The following is a 19,744-nucleotide window of genomic DNA, read 5'->3' on the forward strand; positions in this document are numbered from 1 at the left end:
GGGATTGCTTCTAATGCTGCTTGTGTGTCTTGCTGCACGAGCTGGTAACTGCAGGGGCTCGATCTGACCGAGTAGTCACCCAGTTGCTGAAATGTTAATGCAGACATCTAACTGTACTAATTTGTTGTCCACTCTGTTAGTGTTGTGTGGTGGCAAGCATTTCATCCTAGTGGTGTAAAAGGCCCATTGTGGAGTTCCTAATGCCTGGAATGGTGGAGATGGAGGGATAGCTCTTGCTTCCAGCATCACAAGCATTTTCTGATGATGCTTTGAAGATTGTGTACATATGTTCTCTCATGTATTGTGTATGTTGTAGCTAGCAACCATCTTCTGTCACTAGAATTTGTCATGGCCTCCTTGTTATTCTAGACTGAAGCACTGAATGTTAGTATTCTAGTCTAAAAAGATTTTAACTGCTTATGCTTAGCCCTCATGTTAGCAGAACTGACACCATTCCTTTTTTAGGGTTACCTTTGCCATCTAACCTGATTAGACACTACTAGAGCAGAAGCTCAGTGCTAGTGAAGTCCTAGGCTAAAATATACAGTACTTTACTCTCTGCTCCTTTTTCATACTCACAATTTGCATTCCTGTGGAAGTCTTATACTTATTATCACATACAAAAGATTGTTTTTAGTAAATGGCTTCTACAGGAGTTCTGGTTGGCCTAAAACCCCAAGGAACTCCCTTGGGAAAGCTCAGGAAAGGTATTGTCCCCTCTGCTTTAACTGCCTATTAAAATTGATGAGATTGTTCATGTTTCCATGATCAAAGTTAATTGAATAGCAGACTTCTTAACTGTACCTGCTGAAAGCTTTAAGTTTGAAAGATGCATGTTAGTAACGTCCACAGTGCTGTTTACAGAATTTGAAAACAGCTTGCATTAAAACAGATCTAAAAAAAAGACTATATATTACTTAGCAATTTTTTTTTTAGAAAATAACTTCTGTTCTTGATGCAACTTGCTTTACTCTTAAGATACAGGATAAATGTCATCTGGACAGGAATACTGTGCCATGTTTGCTTCTCCTTTAGCAAATTTAAGAGCCATTATGTCTCCAATAACTTCAGGCAGAGCAACTCTTGCATAATTCTTGAGAGAAGTGAGAGGTGTTTTGCAACTGCAGTATTAACTTCAAGGCTGTTGCTATTATGAACCCTGGTACTTGCATGCGGATGATCTAAGGACATCTTGCTTTGCAGGACATATATCTACATAGAAGGAAGCATGTTTAAGATTACTCTTGATAATAGAAGAGCTAGAAGATAAAAGCTCCACTGTGAATTATTCCAGAACTTCCTTTCTTCAGACTGGAGTATGTCTGAACATTTGCCTACAATCTTACACTGTTGAACACTGTAGATGTTTTCTAAATTCTAAAAAATAAAGCCTTAATGCTGTTCAGGTTTTCACATGAACTGGTTATAACTCAAGGTTAAGGTATCCCAGTCCTGGTGGGAACAAAGCTTTCCTGGAGTACCTGGTAGCTGAGTTCATGCCCTGCATCTCTGGTGAGAGCATGCTGTGCTCTGCTGATTTGAACTCTTTACCTTTATGCACTTTTAGATTCACTTTCGAGTGCATTTCTGTCGAACAGTGAAGGCAGCTAATGAAATAGTGCAAGAAAGAATGTATTTCAGGTAAAAACAACTCAGCCAAGTTTCAAAGTCACTGTTTATATATGAACTTGTCAACAATTCTCAACTGTGGAACTTCTCATTTGGTGTCATTTTGGTACTCGGTTTGTGAAGATAATCCTGTGAAAAGGATGTTATCCCAAGAAAGTGGTGGTGAGTCACTGAATCTGGGGTGGCTTGTTAAGAGCAAACTTTGTATTTCAGTTGCAGGCAAAAGTCAAACTTGTCTGCTGCTTCTCTAAATATAGGTCTTAACTTCTCAGATGTTCAGTTTGCTAACTCCTTTCTTTGAGGCTAAGCCTGTAACCATAACACCACGTGTTCTGTAAATTACAAAGTTTGGAGGCTTTTGATGAGGCTCTGTTTCACTCTGACGAAAGCTGTCTTTCAAATGTCTCTTAATTGAAAACTGCCACTTAATACAATTGAGGGGACACAAGGAACCCTGTATGGCTACTTAAACTGACTTGTGACTGTCTAAGCTTAGAATTGCAGAGTAGTTAAGGTTAGAAAGGACCTCTGGAGACCATAGCCCAACTCTGCTCAAGTGGAGTGAGCTTCTGAGCTAACTCAGTGTCCTTTCTTCTACTAGATCCTAGTCCTGCAAACAGTGTGCAAAATTGGTAGGATGATTCTTGGCCATGACCCTTAGTATTGCTCTAGGTTCTAAACTTGATATGATGAAGCCTGTCTGGTGAACTTCTTTCTCCATTACAAACCTGCTTCTTCTCATAGCTTGTGGCTCTGCTGTCTTGGTGAGGTGCTTAATTGCTCTATTATCACTTGTTCTTAAAAATGGAACACATGTTAGAGCAATGAAGTACCTCACCAAGATAGACAGAAGTAGTAACTAGCTAGCGAATCTACTTAAGAGTGATAAAATTTCAGTAAGAGTTCTCTTGTGACTTCAGACAGTTGGCAAGCATCCCAAGTGTCTCAAGTTTAAAAACACTACAGAATTTGCAACACTTCATTTACTCAATCATAGAGAAGCTATGATTATTACTGAGCAGTCATTAAGGACACATATATATGGAAAAAGTAATCTTTGCAGGCCCAGTGAAGTATGAGTATTAAATTATAATTAGTTGCTTTTCAAGTGATAACAAATGCAATGTGAATTTGTCAGGGCATCAAGCCTGGTTTCTCCTAGAGAAAGCTATAAAATCTCTTGATATTTTTGTCAAGCTTTAATCCCATCTTTTTTTAGAAAATAAACTTCTTAAACAGTGTGAAGTAAAAGCCTTGAAGAAACGAATGGGCTTTATAAAAGGGAGTCTATAACTCAAGTCTGACTCATGGAACTTGTAAAGCACAGTGGGAAACAGTATTAGACTCCAGCAGTAAGTGTCTCATGCCTCAGAGTTTGAAGCCAGATGTATTGGACACTGTTTAAATTCTGTAAGGATCTAAGTTCCATAAAAACAGGTAGTAATCATAGTAGAGCAGCATGATTATTAGAGTAAAACACTAGCTCTTTCATCTACCCATAGGTACTCTGCAAGTACTGGCTTGCAAGTATCCTCTGATTTTTTTGTCAGGCTCTCTTGTTTACTTTTTGATGTTTTCTGCTCTACTGAAGTCTGTTGAGACTCTTCAATGTTTCTTTCCTGAAGACAAGTGGGAATAATAACTTAATGACATGTTTTGATTCTCTTTTGACAACTTTTGGCCAGTACAAAAATTCTTCCTTCCCTTCTCCCTGAAGTACAAGTTCCCAAGCTGAGAGCAGAGTAGGTGGTGACACTGGTGATGGATTGTCATGATTTGGGGGGGGGGGGGGAGAATACTGGGAAGAGGACTAAGATGACCAACAGCTCAAGGAGATACAAGCTGAGCCAAATGACATGTTCAGCAAGTGAGGAGCTACCCTACTAGCACACCAAAACCATGCTAGGTTATTCTTGTAGAATCTGCTTCCTTTTATCAAATTGTCTTGATTTCTAAACATCACACTTACAATGAATTTAGTCATCTATACACAGGATGTAAGTGTGAGATACTGACTTAAGATCAATGTAGTTAGAAGATCCAAAATCTGATGTAGCTAAACATACTGAATGAACAGGCTGTGAGATGCAATGGTCTACCATTAATATGCTCCTTCAAGCATGAATAGTTTTATCCAAAATAAATTGCATAGCAGGGTTGCAAGTCCTTGGGCAAATAACACAGAAGATGCAGGTTTCGTGGGAGAGAAACCTTCCCAGAGTGAAAAGTTGGTCTGCCCTAAAGTGTATCCAATGAGTCTGATCCCATTGGATACAAGGAAGTAAACACTGCTGAACAAGAGCTGCTCAGTCTTCAGTTTTAAGTTCCAGCACTGCTGGAGGTGGTAAAATCTGTGCAGTCTTTATCCATAGCCTTTCTCAAGGAGCAGAGGTGAGGTTCCTTTCACATGGCTGAAGTGATGGTCTGCATGTAGTCAGGTCTCCTTAAGGGGGATGCCTTCTGAAGGTGGTGTAGCCTCTGGCACTGCTGCCCACCAGGAGCCCCTTGGAAGCTCAGGGCTCCTTAACCTTTCTAAATGTGGGGAAGGAGAGCATCTACAGCCAGTAGCATAGGTAACTGTCTGCAGGCTTCTGGGTGTGATCCGCTTAGTAACAGGGGAGGGAGGTGGAAGGCATTCCTGATCGGCAGGATTACTGGATAATCTTCCAAAGTGAGGCTTATTCCACTAAGGGTTGAAGCACCTGACTTGAGCCACTTTCAAAAATGAAAACCTTCATAGTATAGCTGTTTCTACACACAAGTCTGCTTTGAAAATATTTCAGTGCATCTAAAGAATAAGGCAAATGCTATTGTCCTTGGGGCACCTATCTTGGAGAGAGCAGCCAAGAGCATAGAGCATTAAGTAAACCTAAATAACTCTGAACTTTATCAGCTGTATTGACTCAGTTAATCCTTAAAGTTGTGGGACAGCTTCGTGATACTTGGCAGTGAAGAGAACTAGTAAGCAGGAGGATTTCAGGCATCAGAGGGAGTCATGAAAAAGTAAAGCAAGTAAGGTCTTTGTTTAAAAAAAAAAACAACCAAAACAAACAAACAAAACCCCAATTTTTACAGCATGTTTGTTCTAGAATAATTGCACTTCTGTTTGGGAGCTTGACTAGGAAAACAGATGAAAGCTGATTCCTTGCACTTAATGCTCTTAAGAGTACTGTTGTTTGATCTCCTTTGCAGTTACACAACATGAAATCAATGGGAAAGAATAGCAAGTATCCAGTAGTGCTCTTAGCTCTGTTTTTCTGAAGGGGAAAATACCCACTCAGCAAGGTTGAGTGGTCTCCTGTGTTGTGGCAAGCTTCTTCAGGCTGAGTAACCTAATACAGTATTATAATGGCATAGTCTTGCACAATGTGTAGTCTTACATATTTCACTTCCTAAACTTATGTCCCTTTCACAAAGTAAATACAAGCAATTTGGCATGTTTTTGCTATCTGAATTAGTGTCAAGTGAAGTGAAAGAAAAATCAATTAATTAGCCTCACACTTAGAAATTCAGCTTAATGTCTGCAAAGTATGAATTCACTATGTACAACACTTGCCTTGGGCAAGGGACAGTCCTGTTGAAAGCATATTAGTTTGTTAATTACATTAGCTTTATTGGCCAGCTACTAGCATTGCAAAGGCTTTTTTGTATGCTGGACTGTACTGTAAGATGAATGGGTAATGTTGCCCTCCAGTGGCTAATGTCTAGAGGATACAGAGCCTATTAGCACTAGCAAGAAAGAATCAATCTTTTGGAAAGTCTGGGATGTAAGAGTAGGATGTTAGCTTAGACCTATAGTCTGTTTAAAAAAGACAAGTACTGGTAATGTGTGAGAACTTAAGTGTTAAATAAGGTTGTATTAGGACTGAAGTTTTCCCCCCAAGCTGTCGTTAAGAAGGACATAATTTCAGGGGGCTCTCCTCTATTCATTGAAAGAGCCCTTTTTAGCCACTGTCTGATCAGATCAGTTTGTTGCAGTATGATCTGAGCTTTGTACAGAAATCAGAAATAGCTGCTGGATTTGGCTTTACAGTAGTTGCTTCTCAATGTTATCTTTGAATGGACTTTTCAAATAATGCTCAAATAACACTTTTACTAGATTCTTATGAAACAAGTTGTCTTATTCTTGTCTAGAACCATCTGTGCTAGCTTGTAAATCCATGGCTTATTTAATAAACTGATATTCTTATCTAATGTATTTACAGCTCAAGTAATGTAAAGTATCTTCATGGCTCAGAATGGAAGGGGAAAGCAGTAAATCCATCTCCAACAACTTTGGTAATGTTTTGAGGCTTGACAGAGGAAATAGCTAGCTCCTTTCCCTTATATTTTGGCTTTCTCTTAATGCAAAGCTAAACAATGCTCCGTAGGACTCGAGTCACTCCAGACCAGTTGGAGAGGAAAATTACTTTAAGTCAAAGATTTCAGCTTTGAAGCTGTAGATGTAAAGCAAAGAGTTTTTTGCTCTTTTCAGTCTAAAACTGAGTCTTATCTTTGCGTACAACCTCCCTCCAGCCAGCCCCAGCCGTGGCGATGCTGTACGGGATGCTCGGTGATAGTGCCACAGGCAGAAGGCAGCTTGCTGAGCAGACATATGTCACTTGCCATGCCCGAGAGGGCCTGGGCGAGGGCAGGCAGGGGTGCGTTGCTCCGTGCATGTGGATTTAGGCTCGGACGTACGGGGTGCGGTGCCTGCGGGTAGGTAGCGCCACGGCACTGACCGGGCTTGGAGCCCCGCGGTGGGTGTCCCTCCTTCACCTCGTGGGCTGCCCCACACCGGAGCCTGCACAGCGTGGAGGCGGGGGGCACCGGCCGCCGGCCTCTCGGCTCCCCCCAGCCGGCTCTCGGCGGGAGCTGTTCCGCGCCGGTACCGGCCGGCCCGGCGCAGGCGGTAGCGCTGCCGCGGGGCCCGGGGCGGGCGCGGCGCTGCCGGGGGCGGTGCGGGGTCTGCGCCCCTCCCCGCGGCCCTGGGGCGGAGCGGGGGGCGCGGGCCTCGGCGCTGTCCTGGCTGCCAGCTCTCTCCGGGAGGGCCTCGCCGCCCCCTCCCCGGCCGTCCGTTATTTATCAGCCGCTGCCGCGGTAAACAGCAGGGAGGGCGCGACCGCAGCTGCCGCCCGCCCCTTCCCCGCGGCGCGGCCCCGCCGGGAGCTGCCGCGGCCCCGGGAGCTGCCCGCCCGGCCCCGGCGGGTGCAGCCCCTCGCTGACCGCCTCCCCTCTGCGCTCTCCCTGCAGGACCTGTCTGTTCCCCCTCGGGCTATAAGAAGGCGGATGATGAGATGTCCGGAGCCACGTCCTCGGCGGATCTGGACGAGGCACCAGCCCGCACCATTTACTTGAACCAGCCCCAGCAGAGCAAGTTCCGCGACAACTGGGTCAGGTACGGAGCAATCCCTGCTTCTCCCCTTCCAGGCGGCAGCTTGCACACCTCACAGCTGTGGGCAGGAAGGGATCTGGTCCCTCTCCCTGCCTCCTGTCCCTGCCCAGACCTGGTTTGAACGCGGTAAGTTCTGCTTCTGCTGAGGCAGCGGGGTTCGTTGGCTGGAGTGGGTGCCAGGGTCTGGATAGCAGTATGGGGGAGAGGCAGCAAGGAGGGATCCAGTAGCAGCAAGAAGTAAGCTTCTGGTATCAACAGTAGTGAGAGCCAGGAGCTCATAGAGCTGCATGGGTGAGACACATGAAAAGGTCTTCACTTGCAGCTCTAGTAGGGCCACTGAATTTTGGAATAACAGGACCTAATCCATTACTCTTGGACACAAGGGTTAACCCATGAAAATCTATTGTGAGATTTGGATAAATTGGCTATGTAAACTCCATGGAGTATTCTCTCAAAGTAGTAGCATCCATTTGTAAGAATAACTAGACTAAGTGTAAAAAAAAAAAGTATAGGAAGGAAGAAAAGAAAAAGTAAGTCTAAGAGGACAAGAATAACTATAGAGTTTACAAACTCACATCCCCATGCATACAAGGCTATGGTCTGCTTTTCTTTAATTGAAGACCAAAGGGAATTTTCTTTGGCATTTGGAGCCTTTCATTGTAGGCACGTGTGTTTAAGATTTCATTGGTATGATTAATGCTGTTGTTGCAGTTGAGAAACACAAATAATGTGCACTGAAACATGGAGTATATGGATGCATAACATAAGCAAGTTGTGGCAGTGCTTGCCGCACTTGCCCTGGGTTAGCTAGGTGAACAGATGGCTCCTGTCACGACTAAGGAGGAGTGTTATTTAGCAGGCTTCTGTTTGTTAATGCAGATGTTTGGGTTATTGTTCAAAGAACGGTTTACACAATGAGTGCCTTTATGGAAAGAGAAGAATTTTATATCCTGCTGAAATGATGATTTCTATTCGCTGGTTTATTGTGTGTATCATCAAGGGCAATTCTAAGAACATCTGGAAGGATGCTGGTGTTCTGGGTAGCGTGGCAACTTATTTATACAGGATTTTCTCCTCAACTTTGACTTATTATATACTTGTCTGGGAAAGTCTGTGGTTTAGGAGCAGTTAAAAGGACAGATTTTCTTAGTGTCTTGCTTTTTCTATGTGGGCAGCAACATTGGATGTTTTCTCACTTTATTTTTCCTTGACTAATTATGAACTGAGTTTGACCGTTTTCTGTGTGCTTTTCCTGCTTTACAGAAGGAAAAGCAGGGAATGGGGGTTGGCAGAATCTGTAGTTTAGGTTTCCTGAAAGGATTCTGTTCTTATCTGGCTTAATCTTATGAAAAAGTAGTGTGTGACTCCGCCACCAAGAACTTGTTCCTGATAGCCCTATTACCAATGCCTGTGTCCAACTTGCTGTCAGGAAGCCATTTCCTGGTAGCTGTAAAAGTTTTTCCATAGTTAATTGCAGCTTTGCTTCCTGACAAGAGCAACTTGAGTCATGAGGAATATTGGTGTGTGAGGGGTAGGACAAAATGCAGGTACTGTGGTGGGAAAGTAGAGGTGTTTGCACTACCTGATTAGGAATCTTAGCTCCTTAGTGTCATTTAGACATTAAGTTGACTTTACAAGAACTTGCTCCTGCTCAGTAGGAAAGCTTTGCTCTGTTTGACTTTTAAAAGTGTGACAGGCTTTGGCTGTGTGCTCTCCATCCTCTGGATTAGCTTTCTTCCCTCAGCCCAGTGGGAATGAAGGCAAAGCTGGCTTGAGCTCATAATATCTGAGAAAGGGTGCCTTGTGTGGAGTATGAACGTTGGTTTATTTACTGGCTTGCTTATGTATATTAGAGTTTCTCTTGAACTGCAGTTCTGTATTGTCTTTGGAATTTCTTACTGTATCCAGCTTCTGGATTTCTCAGTGCTGTTGGATTTGAAGACTTTTTGTCTCTATAGGAAGTATCAGCGTACCACAGCACAAGGCGCCGTGTAAGCAGATAAGCACCTGTACATAAGGGCTTATGGAAATTTAAACTGAAGGAGATAATAAAACAGCTTCTTGTAAATCATGTGACTTTTGACTGATTTTTGGGTGGTTTTGGTAGTCATCGAGGATTCTCTGAACAATAGTGGGAATTTGTGGATGTTCATAGGAAGTTTTCCAAATTAAGGGGTAGTGCAGAATAGCTTGCTCAAAACTAAGCAAAATACAACAAGAAATGGAGGTGCGGGGGGGGGGGGGGAGGGGGTAGGTTGGTGGTATGGCTTTTCATTTTAGGTGTTCTAAGCATCTTGAGCTTTTTAACTCTTTTGGGGGAGAGTCACTGTTAAAACTGAATTCCTATGTTTGTGGGAGCAAAAGGAAAAAGTGACAAGTAACAATGTTTTTTAATTTTGCACAAGTTAAACAAAACCAATCATTCCCTAATACCACTTCTAAATTGTATATAGTGCTATTGCAAAAGCGAAGTGGATGGCAAGATGAGGTGAGGCACTGACACTTCCAAAGGTCTTAAAGTGTGAGTGTGAAGATGTAGAAGGAAGAACTGTTCTCTATTTTTTTTTCTTTCCCTAGGCTTTCTGGTATAAATAAGTGAGATTATGAGAACTTGTAGAGCAATGGCTAAAATTTTTTTTATGCTCTTCAAACTTTGTCACAAACTATTTCAAAACCTAGTGCTGTAAAACTTTGTGTGTTGTAGGCTGGATTTAGCTTGGTCCTGTACATGTGTGTATATATGGCTGTGACCATTCTTTATTACACTACCGCAGCAATGATTCCTTCTGTAGGAACATGTCTCTTCTCTCTCCATTAGAAGCTGCTTTTATCCCTACTGTGTTCAGTTTGAGAAACTGTGTATGTGTAACTCTTTGGAACTTTTAATAAAAGGTAAATGATGTTCCATTTTCAGCTGAAGCATTTTAGAAGCTTTCAAATATGTAAAAAAAAAAAAAGAACAAGTGATTACTCTGTCCAACACAACTGTAGTTGTGGTATTAAGTATGTTTGCTTTTATGAAAGCTGACTAGTACCTGTTTTGATTTATTCAATGTATGTAACTTAAATATTTATCTGTTTAATAGGAGCATTTCTGTACTTCAAAGTTTGTTTCAGTAAGAAATGAAACATTTAAGATCTGAAAACTGCCAGTCACTCTGTACACAGCTGTATGTGACTTAAAGGCAATAGTTATAACCTTCTACTCTCAGGCATTCTACATTTGGGGATTGAAGTCTATTAACAGCCTTCATAAACCTAAGACATCCCTGGCTATGGACAGTGTGAGATGGTAGTCAGGCTTCTACAGAGACCCCAGCCAGCATTTCTTTCCCTTGCTTCCAGTGTGCTGTGGGAGAAGGCGGCTTTCTTTGTGCTTATTTAAAGTACTGACTTTTCCTTCTAATTCAGGTGTGAAACACAAAATGGTAGTGGATCATTAATTTTTCCAGCCTCTAACTCTTCTGCTGGTGGCTTGATTCAATGTGAGTGATTATGGTAGTTTGTACACTCATTACATAGCAGATCAGCACAGTGTGAAAATAACTGTTCAGCAGAAGTGCCAGCTTGGCTGGTGGTTTTGACTTGAAATGTGGTGGTTTTTTTGGTGTGTTTTTTTTTTCCTACCAGAGTTTGCCTGATTGCTTAAACCATAGTTATTTATTACGAAGTTTGATTTATGATGTGATTACCTGAGTGGTGGGGGAGGCGTCTCAAAAGTCTTTATCTTATAGTTTGAAAACAAACTTGCCTATTGCCTTGTAAAAACACAGGGATACAGATGAGGTGTGATGATAGTGGTTTGAATGCGGTGTCAATACTTCAGAGATCAGCAAACTAATGGCATGAATGCTTTTCCTAATGTATGCTCAGTGCCATGTGGCAGACTGGTTTATTTTGCTTAAAGTGAGAATGTTAAACAGATCTGGCTTTCATGTAAATACAACTCCTTGATGTTTGTTATTAATATAGGAATCAACTCTGATATCAGTGGCTTATACTGAATGTACAACAGTACTGCACTGAAACTTTCTTCCAGTGCGTGCAGTAAATATCACCAGTTAAGTGATTTGAGCCCATCACTTGTTGCATGTGTGTACTCATGTTGATGCAAAAGTAGTTGGAACTTCTAGTTTCTTGATCCAGGAAGTACAAAAGTGCTGAAATAGTTTTAAGTACATCTGCAATTGTCTCTACATTTTCTAAGTACATTGCATTTGCCACTGTAACCATTTCTCTATGTAATATTCTTATATTCAAGGTCTGGTAGTACATCCTGGTGCAAATCTGATTTACATCTGAATCAGGACTCCAATTTCAGCCTGTGTATGTGGCTTGAGGGGGAGGTCAGGGGCAGAAGCACCACTTAAGAAGGGCAAAATTCTACTCATATACTTCTAATGTATCTTGAATCCAGAAGTCTTGTTGAAAAGCTTTTCATCAGGACAGAATTTGGTGGCTTGATCTATTAGGGAGGTCCCAAAAGGTGCATTCTGATGTCCAGAAAATCCTCTGTTCAAAGACTTTTCTTCCATACAGGCAAAAGTTAAATTCTGCTAGAAAAGATAATAAGCAAGAAGCCTTCAATTTCCACTTTTAAGCTGTACAAGGTCTAAAAACTCAAGTGAACTAGTGAGAAGGAGTTTCTAATTTCATAAGGCAGAAGCACCACCACTAGGAATTTAGCGCTGAAGACTGTAACAAGGCTTCTACTAGCACCCCAAGTCCTGTGTTAAACAGGCTATTGTTTATCTGTAGTCCTGGACTGTCCCATCAGTGTCTGCAGGATGCTTGCTTGTGACAAAGCTGTAGGAACAGTCTGGATTCTTCTTGAATTTCAGCTGTATGTTGCAAATGAAAGTGAAGTGCATTGCTTGTAAATAGGTACTGTAGAAGCCACTCATGATTTTAGAGCAGTTGGTGCTTTTTGAATGTGTGGAGAGGTTCTCACTGATGCTTAGTGAGTCCCTCCTGCTGAAATAGGAGTTGATAGTATCAATAGCCAATTAGTATTGACCCTTGTAACATGAATATCCCAAGTAGTATTCACCATGATCTGTGGCTGAAAATGTGAATAGTAGTCTGCTATGTTCAAGTGCATTTATCTGCACTTATGCTATAGACCAGCATTCCTCTTGCACTAAAATGTGCCTTTGCTCTTTAGGTAAAACTGCCTCTACTTGTGTTCAGTTGTATTCTTGGTAGAGTTCAGGCACAGTGGCCATTTGTACTAGTGTTTGTATTACGTTTGGAAATCTCTTCTGTTGTCATGTGAACAGATCGCTTGCTTGACTGCAGGAAAGCATTTTGGAATTCTTCAAAAAAGGAATGTATTATTATATTCTGAATTGTACAAGTGTAATCGTGTATTAAACTAATCCTCTGCTAACTCTTTTCAGTTCTAGGTAGATATTGTTCTTAACAGAAAAGAAATACTCAGTGTTACATACTTCTTGTAAATCACCAAATACTTAATTTTCCTTCAGTGCAGCTATTGCTGATACTGTAATATACCACAATGTAAAAGGCTTGGATACAGCTATAGAAGGATTGTTTTAGCCATTAAAACTCACTAAAAGTAACTGGTGTTATATGCCTGGTGTTGATGTTGTGTTTCAAGATGCTGCGTTTTTGGTCTTAGTGGGCTACTCCTAGGGCCGGAGCCCCTGGACAGTTAAACTGTTGAATTTTGTCTGGATGAATAAAAAACAGATGTGAGAGCACTCTAGTGCCCTTCCACCTGCTGCATGCTGAGTGCTTTGGCATCCTGAAATTCATTGGTGGTTCTGCATGTTGTGGTGTGTGTTTGTTTTTTTCCACCATGATGGATTTCATACATTAGCAGTAGCCACACAGCAGGGGAATTAAACTGGGTCTTTTTCCTCTTTAGATACTTAAACAGTGACTTTATCTAAAGTACTGTTTAAGTGACTTTCAGACACTGGAGCCAAAGCTTAAATGCAGTCTGATTTCATGCAAACAAAGCTGCTTTCCCACATATTTGTTGAATAAATATTGGCACATATTTGGCAGTGTGTATTCCCTTGTAACTCTGCATTTCTACTTATTCCTCTGCTGTTGGTGATCTCTGTCCAGAGAAGTATGTGAACAGGAAGAGACTAAATGTTTTTGGTGATTCTTTGCGTAGTTTGAGTGAGGGTGGAGTCAAAGCAGGTGTCTTTCAGGACTCGGAGGTGGCATGTACAATAAATCACACTTTCTGAAGCCTCTTGCTGTTTACAGTTGTGTGTGTGTAGCCTTCTGCTCAGTGCTACAGACCTCACTGTCTGACTGCTGGTGGCCTGTAGAAGAGTAAGAAATTCTCTTAAGTCAACCTAAGTAGAGCTCAAGAACTGTAATAATGGCTTTCCATATAGTTTCTGTGGACTGTGAAGATATTTGTTCAGTTTTGAGAGAAATGTAAGTATTCATTTCTTCTACCACCCCCCTGCTTGTCACTAGAACAATAGCTGCTTAAGCTGTGGTGACACTTAGAATTAAATAATGGCTTTAAAACTGAATTTAGCAATCTGGCTTTTAGACAGCTAGCTAACTTACATGACTTGCCTTGATATTTTTTCAGTCATCTTCATATCAATGCTGTGTGTTTACTGTGAAGCCTATTTTGGGTTTGCACAGTAACTAAATGTGGTACTAAACTCCCTTTATTAGACAGTAGTATTTCTAGGCTGACTGTTCCAGTCAGCTCTATTTTATTGAGTTGTACTTGCCAGTAGGGCTACTGAAAAGCAAGGGCGTATTTCTGTAATGATGACCTGACAATATTGGAGCATGCTGAAACAATATCATGCCTACAGAGCTTTTAGTGCTGTTTCTAAACAGTCTTTGTCTAATGTATTTGTTACTGAAAAATAGCCAGGAGTCTGTTTCCCTTTCTGTAGGGATTACATGAATAGAGAACAAATGGAAAGGCCTTTTCTGTTTGCATGCTTTAGGAAAAGCCTCCAGGGTGCAGGGTTTGGGAGCAAAAATGCTATCACTTCTATTAAATGTGACCATGAGGTCTTGTTTCTAGATTAAACTGAGCATAAGCAGTTGGGCTAATGCCTACTGTGTATTAAGACTGCCATGAGCACTACTGTAGGAGGCCTTTCTAGTGGAAGTAATACTTGCTTTGGCAACATCAATTACATTAGTTTTTGTAGTCTTTCATTGCCTACCTGTGGCAGAAGTCCTGCTGATACTGGGGCAATTTGGCACAAGATACTGTAGGCTAGAAATTCTGAAAAATCCTTACATAGTTAGGAGTTGATCTTGCTAAACTACAGTAATAAAATTGTCATGCTTCAGTGGACAACAGTTCATAATACATTTTTATGTACTTTTGTCTTAACAATGGTCTATACCAAGATAACAACCAAAACGAAGCACTTGAAGGATAAGCCTGTTGCTAATGCAGCTTCTTAGGAAGTGCAGATAGCTCAGCCAAGCTGGGTTTGTCAGCCTGAACATCTTGTTCCCAAAATGGAGCTTGTGCATTAGGGTAGATAACACTACTTGCCAGCAGAAGCAATGGTAATCAATAAATATTGCACTTATCACCCTGCCTCTTTATTAGGCTTTGGTGTAGGACACAACACTAACGATGTGCATTACTATAAAATAATGATGTAAGAATATATTTGAGATGTCTGTGCTAATTTAGATTTCCCCTTGTGTAAAACACTCTTAAACCTTAGTGGCTGGTTGTCTAGCTTGTCTGCTTCTCATTCTTTTTTTATTTGGTTATGTATGAGGTCTGGAATTTAACTTGAAATAAACTCTTCTTCAGAAGAGCTTCAGTGTCTTACTACAGCAGACCCAAACCATTCTGGCCTACAAAAACCAGGTTCTGGTAGAACTTGACCTGCAGGGGAGTTTGTGGGCTGGCTTGATATGTCCTGATGCTTTTAAACCTGTATGAAAAAAATCTTTTTCTCCCCAAATTGTATGATTTGAGAAAAGAAGGCTCAGAGATACTAAGATGTGATCAGTTCCTCCTGTTACAAAGGAGGGGAAGAACAAGTCTTCCAAACATGCAGTGGTGCCTTTAGTTGCTTCTGGTGGGAGCCCATCCTGTAAAGGAAGGAGTTCTTGCACTAACAGAGACAAGGGGATGTGATGAGGTCATTGAGATGAAAACTGTCCCACTGGTAAGAGTTTTACCAGTTACTAGTTTGAAGCTGCTATAAGTGTCTTCTGTACACTGCCAAGGTTAAAATGGATTAATACATCTGAATACTCCCAGTCAGTTTCACTGTCTGTGTGGGTAATTTTGGACAACAGATTTATCCTTAAAGTATTGTAATGACTTTCATAAAATCATCATAGAATACCAGTTTGGAAGGGACCTCAAGGATCATCTGGTCCAACCTTTCTTGGCAAAAGCACGGTCTAGACAAGAAGGCCCAGCACTCTGTCCAGCCAAATCTTAAAAGTGTCCAATGTTGGGGAATCCACCACTTTCCTGTGGAGATTATTCCAATGGCTGGTTGTTCTCATTGTGAAAAATTTTCCTCTTCTGTCTAATCAGAATCTCCCGAGGAGTAACTTGTACCCATTACTCCTTGTCTTTCCCATGTGACTCCTTGTAAAAAGGGAGTCTTCATCTGCTTTGTAGCCACTCTTCTCACCATGATCCAGTATTTGAAGGTCTCCCCTAAGCCTTCTTTTCTCAAGGCTGAACAAACCCAGTTCTCTCAGCCTTTCCTCATATGGCAGGCTTCCCAGTCCTTTGATCATCTTTGTGGCCCTTGTCTGGACCCTCTTCAGCTTGTCCACATGTTTTTTTTGCGTAGTGGGGACCAAACCAACACAGTATTCCAGGTGTGGCCTGACAAGTGCTGAGTAGAGTGGGATAATGACTTCTTTATCTCTGCTGGTGATGCCTTTGTTGATGCAACCCAGCATCCTGTTGGCTTTCTTTGCTGCAGCAGCACAGTGTTCACTCATGTCAAGCTTGTTGTCCACCAGGACCCCCAGATCCCTTTCCACAGAGCTGTTCCCCAGCCAGGTAGATCCCAGCCTGTGCTGTGTTTTTGTTGGAAAAATCTTTTGGAGTTTGTTTCAGTGGCTAGGCAGAAGAAGGTCCTTTAAACAAAGTTATGACCAGTTTTAACTTTTGACAATATGTGAACTTGTATGTAGAAGGTGTCATCGTAGCTGTAGGGGAGTACCGGAAAAGATGGAAACAAAACAAGTACTTGGACTATGGACAGTTGTTGCCCTAGAGCCAGGTGACAGATATGCTAATGTGATGGCTCTTGGTTCTTTGTTGTGCTCTGGTCAGGTATTTCAACTTTAAGCAATAATATCTTGTAGGATTTAAGTCATGCACTTTTTACAGTGTAAGAATGAGTCTAGCTCCTTTTGCAGTCTTCTGGTCTGACCTGAGCTCAGAGTCTGTCTCAAACTGTGGAGTACTTAAGCATCACATGCCCTTTTCTTAGCTGATGGAACTGTACAGGCCATATACAGAGTGGTGAAACCCTTACTGGCTAAAGTCTTCCTCTGCAGGAACTGTAGTCTCAAGGATTCATCTGACAGAGCAAAGCTCTTTGATAGGATTGGGGGCTGCACTGGTTCAGACAAACTGCTGCCTGCTAGAATAAACCAACACTGGTTGTTTAGGACCTAGTTTCCAGTCAACCAGTAATCATTGCATAGGCATGTAAGTAATTGCTCCTTATAAGCCTTCATGATATGTTCTTTGGGGAATTTGTAAACAGTTGATTTTTGTGTATCTTTAGTGAGAGTCATGATCAGGAGACACCCCTTCCATATGTTGCAAGGAGGTGAATGATCTTTCACTGTCATAAGCATGCAACTGCTAAAAAGCTTGTTCGTGATACCTGGATTTGTAACAACCTAGCCAGTATTCTGTGTGTCAGCGTTGTTTATTGGTGAGATGTTCTTATGAATGAGCTTTCTCTGCACCCATTGTAAAAATTGATTAATGTAGTTAAATATCACTTGAAATAGGTAAAGCTTGCTGCTGTGCCGCCCACAGCAATGGTGACTGTCTGGAGGTAGCTTGCATTCGTACTGCTTCTGTACTTGAGAGCTACTGCAGAACCTCTGAAGCTGATGTCAGTCTTGCCATTAAAAGAAGTGTCATGTGCCTGCAGGGCCTTAGCACGCACACACAGTTCCACTGAAAACAGTATTTGAGCCCTTAATTCAAGCAGATCATCTTGGGTTTTTTTTTTTTCTTCCTTCTCTGTTACAGGGCATCTGACATCTTGTACATGTTAATGGAAACAAAGCCTGTTTGGTGAGGGAAGAGTTCAGGTCCTTAACATTCACTTTAATTACCCAGCCCCTCTGCTGTGGTTCAGGTGTCTGTGCCTGGCTTTCTTAGCAATTGTTCCTGTGAATTGATGTGTGTTTAAAAGCAGTAACATCAAGCAACTCTCATTCTTCAGCTCTCAGATTTGAGAGTATTTAAAGTATGTGAACTGGGGAATGGATAGCTGTGGGATAGCTGCCTGTAGGAAAGGACAGTTTGTAGTACTTATCACCCTGGAAATGAGACCACATGTGTCTCAAGGAAGTCCTGTTTTCTTTATCATGATTAGTCTGAAGGTGAAGTTCATCTGAGTTGTCAATCTAAATTGTCAGGGAAGGTGTGGAAGTGCTTAAATAGCTGACTGGGAAAATGTAGATCTGTATTCAGCTGAATGTTGCCAGCACACATACACTTCTCAAAGTAACCTCTCTGCTTCTCTTACTGGCAGCCTTTGCCTCTTCATGGATGATTCAATAGAGTAAAACTTGACTTTTGTCCTGGTTTCGGCTGGGGTAGAGTTAATTTTCTCCCTAGTAGCTGGTGTAGTGCTGTGTTTTGGATTTAGGATGAGAATAATGTTGATAACGCACTGATGTTTTAGTTGTTGCTAAGCAGTGCTTACACTAAGTCAAGGACTTTTCAGCTTCTCATGCCCTGCCAGTGAGAAGCTGGAAGGGGGCATAGCCAGGACAGCTGACCCAGACTGGCCAAAGGGCTATTCCATACCATATGACGTCATGCTCAGTATAGAAACCGGGGAGAGTTGGCTGGGGGCCAGCGATTGCTGCTCCAGGACAAGCTGGGTGTCAGTTGGCAGGTGGTGAGTGATTGCATTGTGCATCACTTGTTTTGTCTATTCTTTTATCACTATTATTATTTTCTTTTCCTCTGCTGTCTTATTAAACTGTCTTTATCTCAACCCACGAGTTTTTTTCCCTGATTCTCTCACCCATCCCACCAGGGCAGGGAGGGTGAGCGAGTGGCCATGTGGTGCTTAGTTGCCGGCTGGGGTTAAACCATGACACTTCATGAGGAGTTTTGCCAAAACAGGGGAAAATGGCAACTATGGGAGTTGTCATACAAAAATTCCATGTTAACAAATGGGGGAACTATACTGGAAAACTACTATTGAGTTTCTCAGCTTACTGTTTGCTACTTTTCATGTGAGTATTATCAGAATAACTAATCCTTGGTACTCTTGAGTTGCATGGTAATGAATTAAGGTATGTGAATGACACTAACCTTTCTCAAATTATACAGTGGTTGCATTCAGAAAAATCTCTGCACTGCCCTAGAAACAGTGGGGCCAGACTCTTTCAGCTGTACTGATGTGTATCCAAACTCTTTTATTTAACAGTGTTTGGTAGCATTCTTCCTCACTTGCACAGTGGTGTAACTTGAAACATGGCTTTTATGAATGAAGTTGCAGATAAGTTGGAGACAGATTTCTTCTAAAGATTGCACACCTGTTCAAACATCAAACTTGTGTAGTTAAGCAAGGCTTGCATAGTTAACAGCTGTTGCATTAGGAAAAGCCAGTTTGTTGTTTGGTTTCCTGCATGTGCTCCCCTCCTCCCCCTGCCACAACCTGTTCAGTGAGCTGCAGACCTGGTGTTCTTGGAGCACTTCTTTGAAGATAAAATGGTTCTGATTTGGGCTGGTCAGAGGGCCCACCTTTGCAGATATTTATCTTTAGTGACCAAAATTGTGCTATGAATGAGCTTCCTGAATTTTCTGCTGGTTCACCTGTAGATCTTAATTCAGGATAATCAAAACTCAGAAAGAAGTTAATCTACTATGCATCTATCTGTTGGGAGGGAGCACAAAGCTTTTTTTTATTTGTAAGTATTGTATTTGTCCTTTAGAGAGCTGTTCTTCAGAGCCAAATTAATTGAATACTCCTGCCCAGATTAGAGTATTAGTTAGCTTTTCATAAGAAGCTTTCTTTTTAAATAATATGCACCTTCTTTTTATACATACACATGATTACTGTTCTGGGTCTGCATGGTAACAGCTGAATGTGCCCCTTTCTAATTAGAACTGTACCTATTTTCTGTCGGCATCTGTCATGTTAGTTAAGCACTGGATGGAGTGATTTGATATGTATAAAGCTCATTCACAAGAGCCTTACTGTGTTGGCATTAACATGATCATTAGAGTAAGAATATTGTTTGCACCAGTTAGCTGTAAAGTTGGTAAATGGTAGAATGTTGTTTAATAGATGTTTCAGCTTGATTGCCATCAGACAAATTCTTGCTATAATATAGTCCTGGGACTGTGATATCCAGGGAAATACTATTTTGATATAAAAATCTGCCAACTCTTGATTTCTAATTAGTATTGCTTGGGGAATTCACTTGCAGGGTGGGTCTAAACTATTAACTTGATTAACTCATATTTTTAAAGTCACAAGATACTTCTGAGACATGTATGTTTAATTATATTCTGTAGTA

General features: G+C 41.5%; 1 protein-coding gene across 2 annotated transcripts in view; it reads left to right on the forward strand.

Moving 5' to 3' along the window:
* Window positions 1-6,869: 6,869 nt before the first annotated feature.
* ATP8A2 (ATPase phospholipid transporting 8A2) overlaps window positions 6,870-19,744 on the forward strand; it is a 309,679-nt gene continuing 296,804 nt past the window's right edge. The window contains exon 1 of one of the 2 annotated variants that reach the window (XM_075490877.1): window positions 6,870-7,006. In XM_075490877.1, the coding sequence (XP_075346992.1) occupies window positions 6,906-7,006 (101 nt within the window). In that variant the 5' untranslated portion in view covers window positions 6,870-6,905. The remainder of the gene's footprint in view (window positions 7,007-19,744) is intronic. The other variant, XM_075490875.1, reaches the window with a different exon arrangement.

The sequence above is a fragment of the Mycteria americana genome, chromosome 1, assembly GCF_035582795.1.
Source record: "Mycteria americana isolate JAX WOST 10 ecotype Jacksonville Zoo and Gardens chromosome 1, USCA_MyAme_1.0, whole genome shotgun sequence".
NCBI classification, from domain to species: Eukaryota; Metazoa; Chordata; class Aves; order Ciconiiformes; family Ciconiidae; genus Mycteria; species Mycteria americana.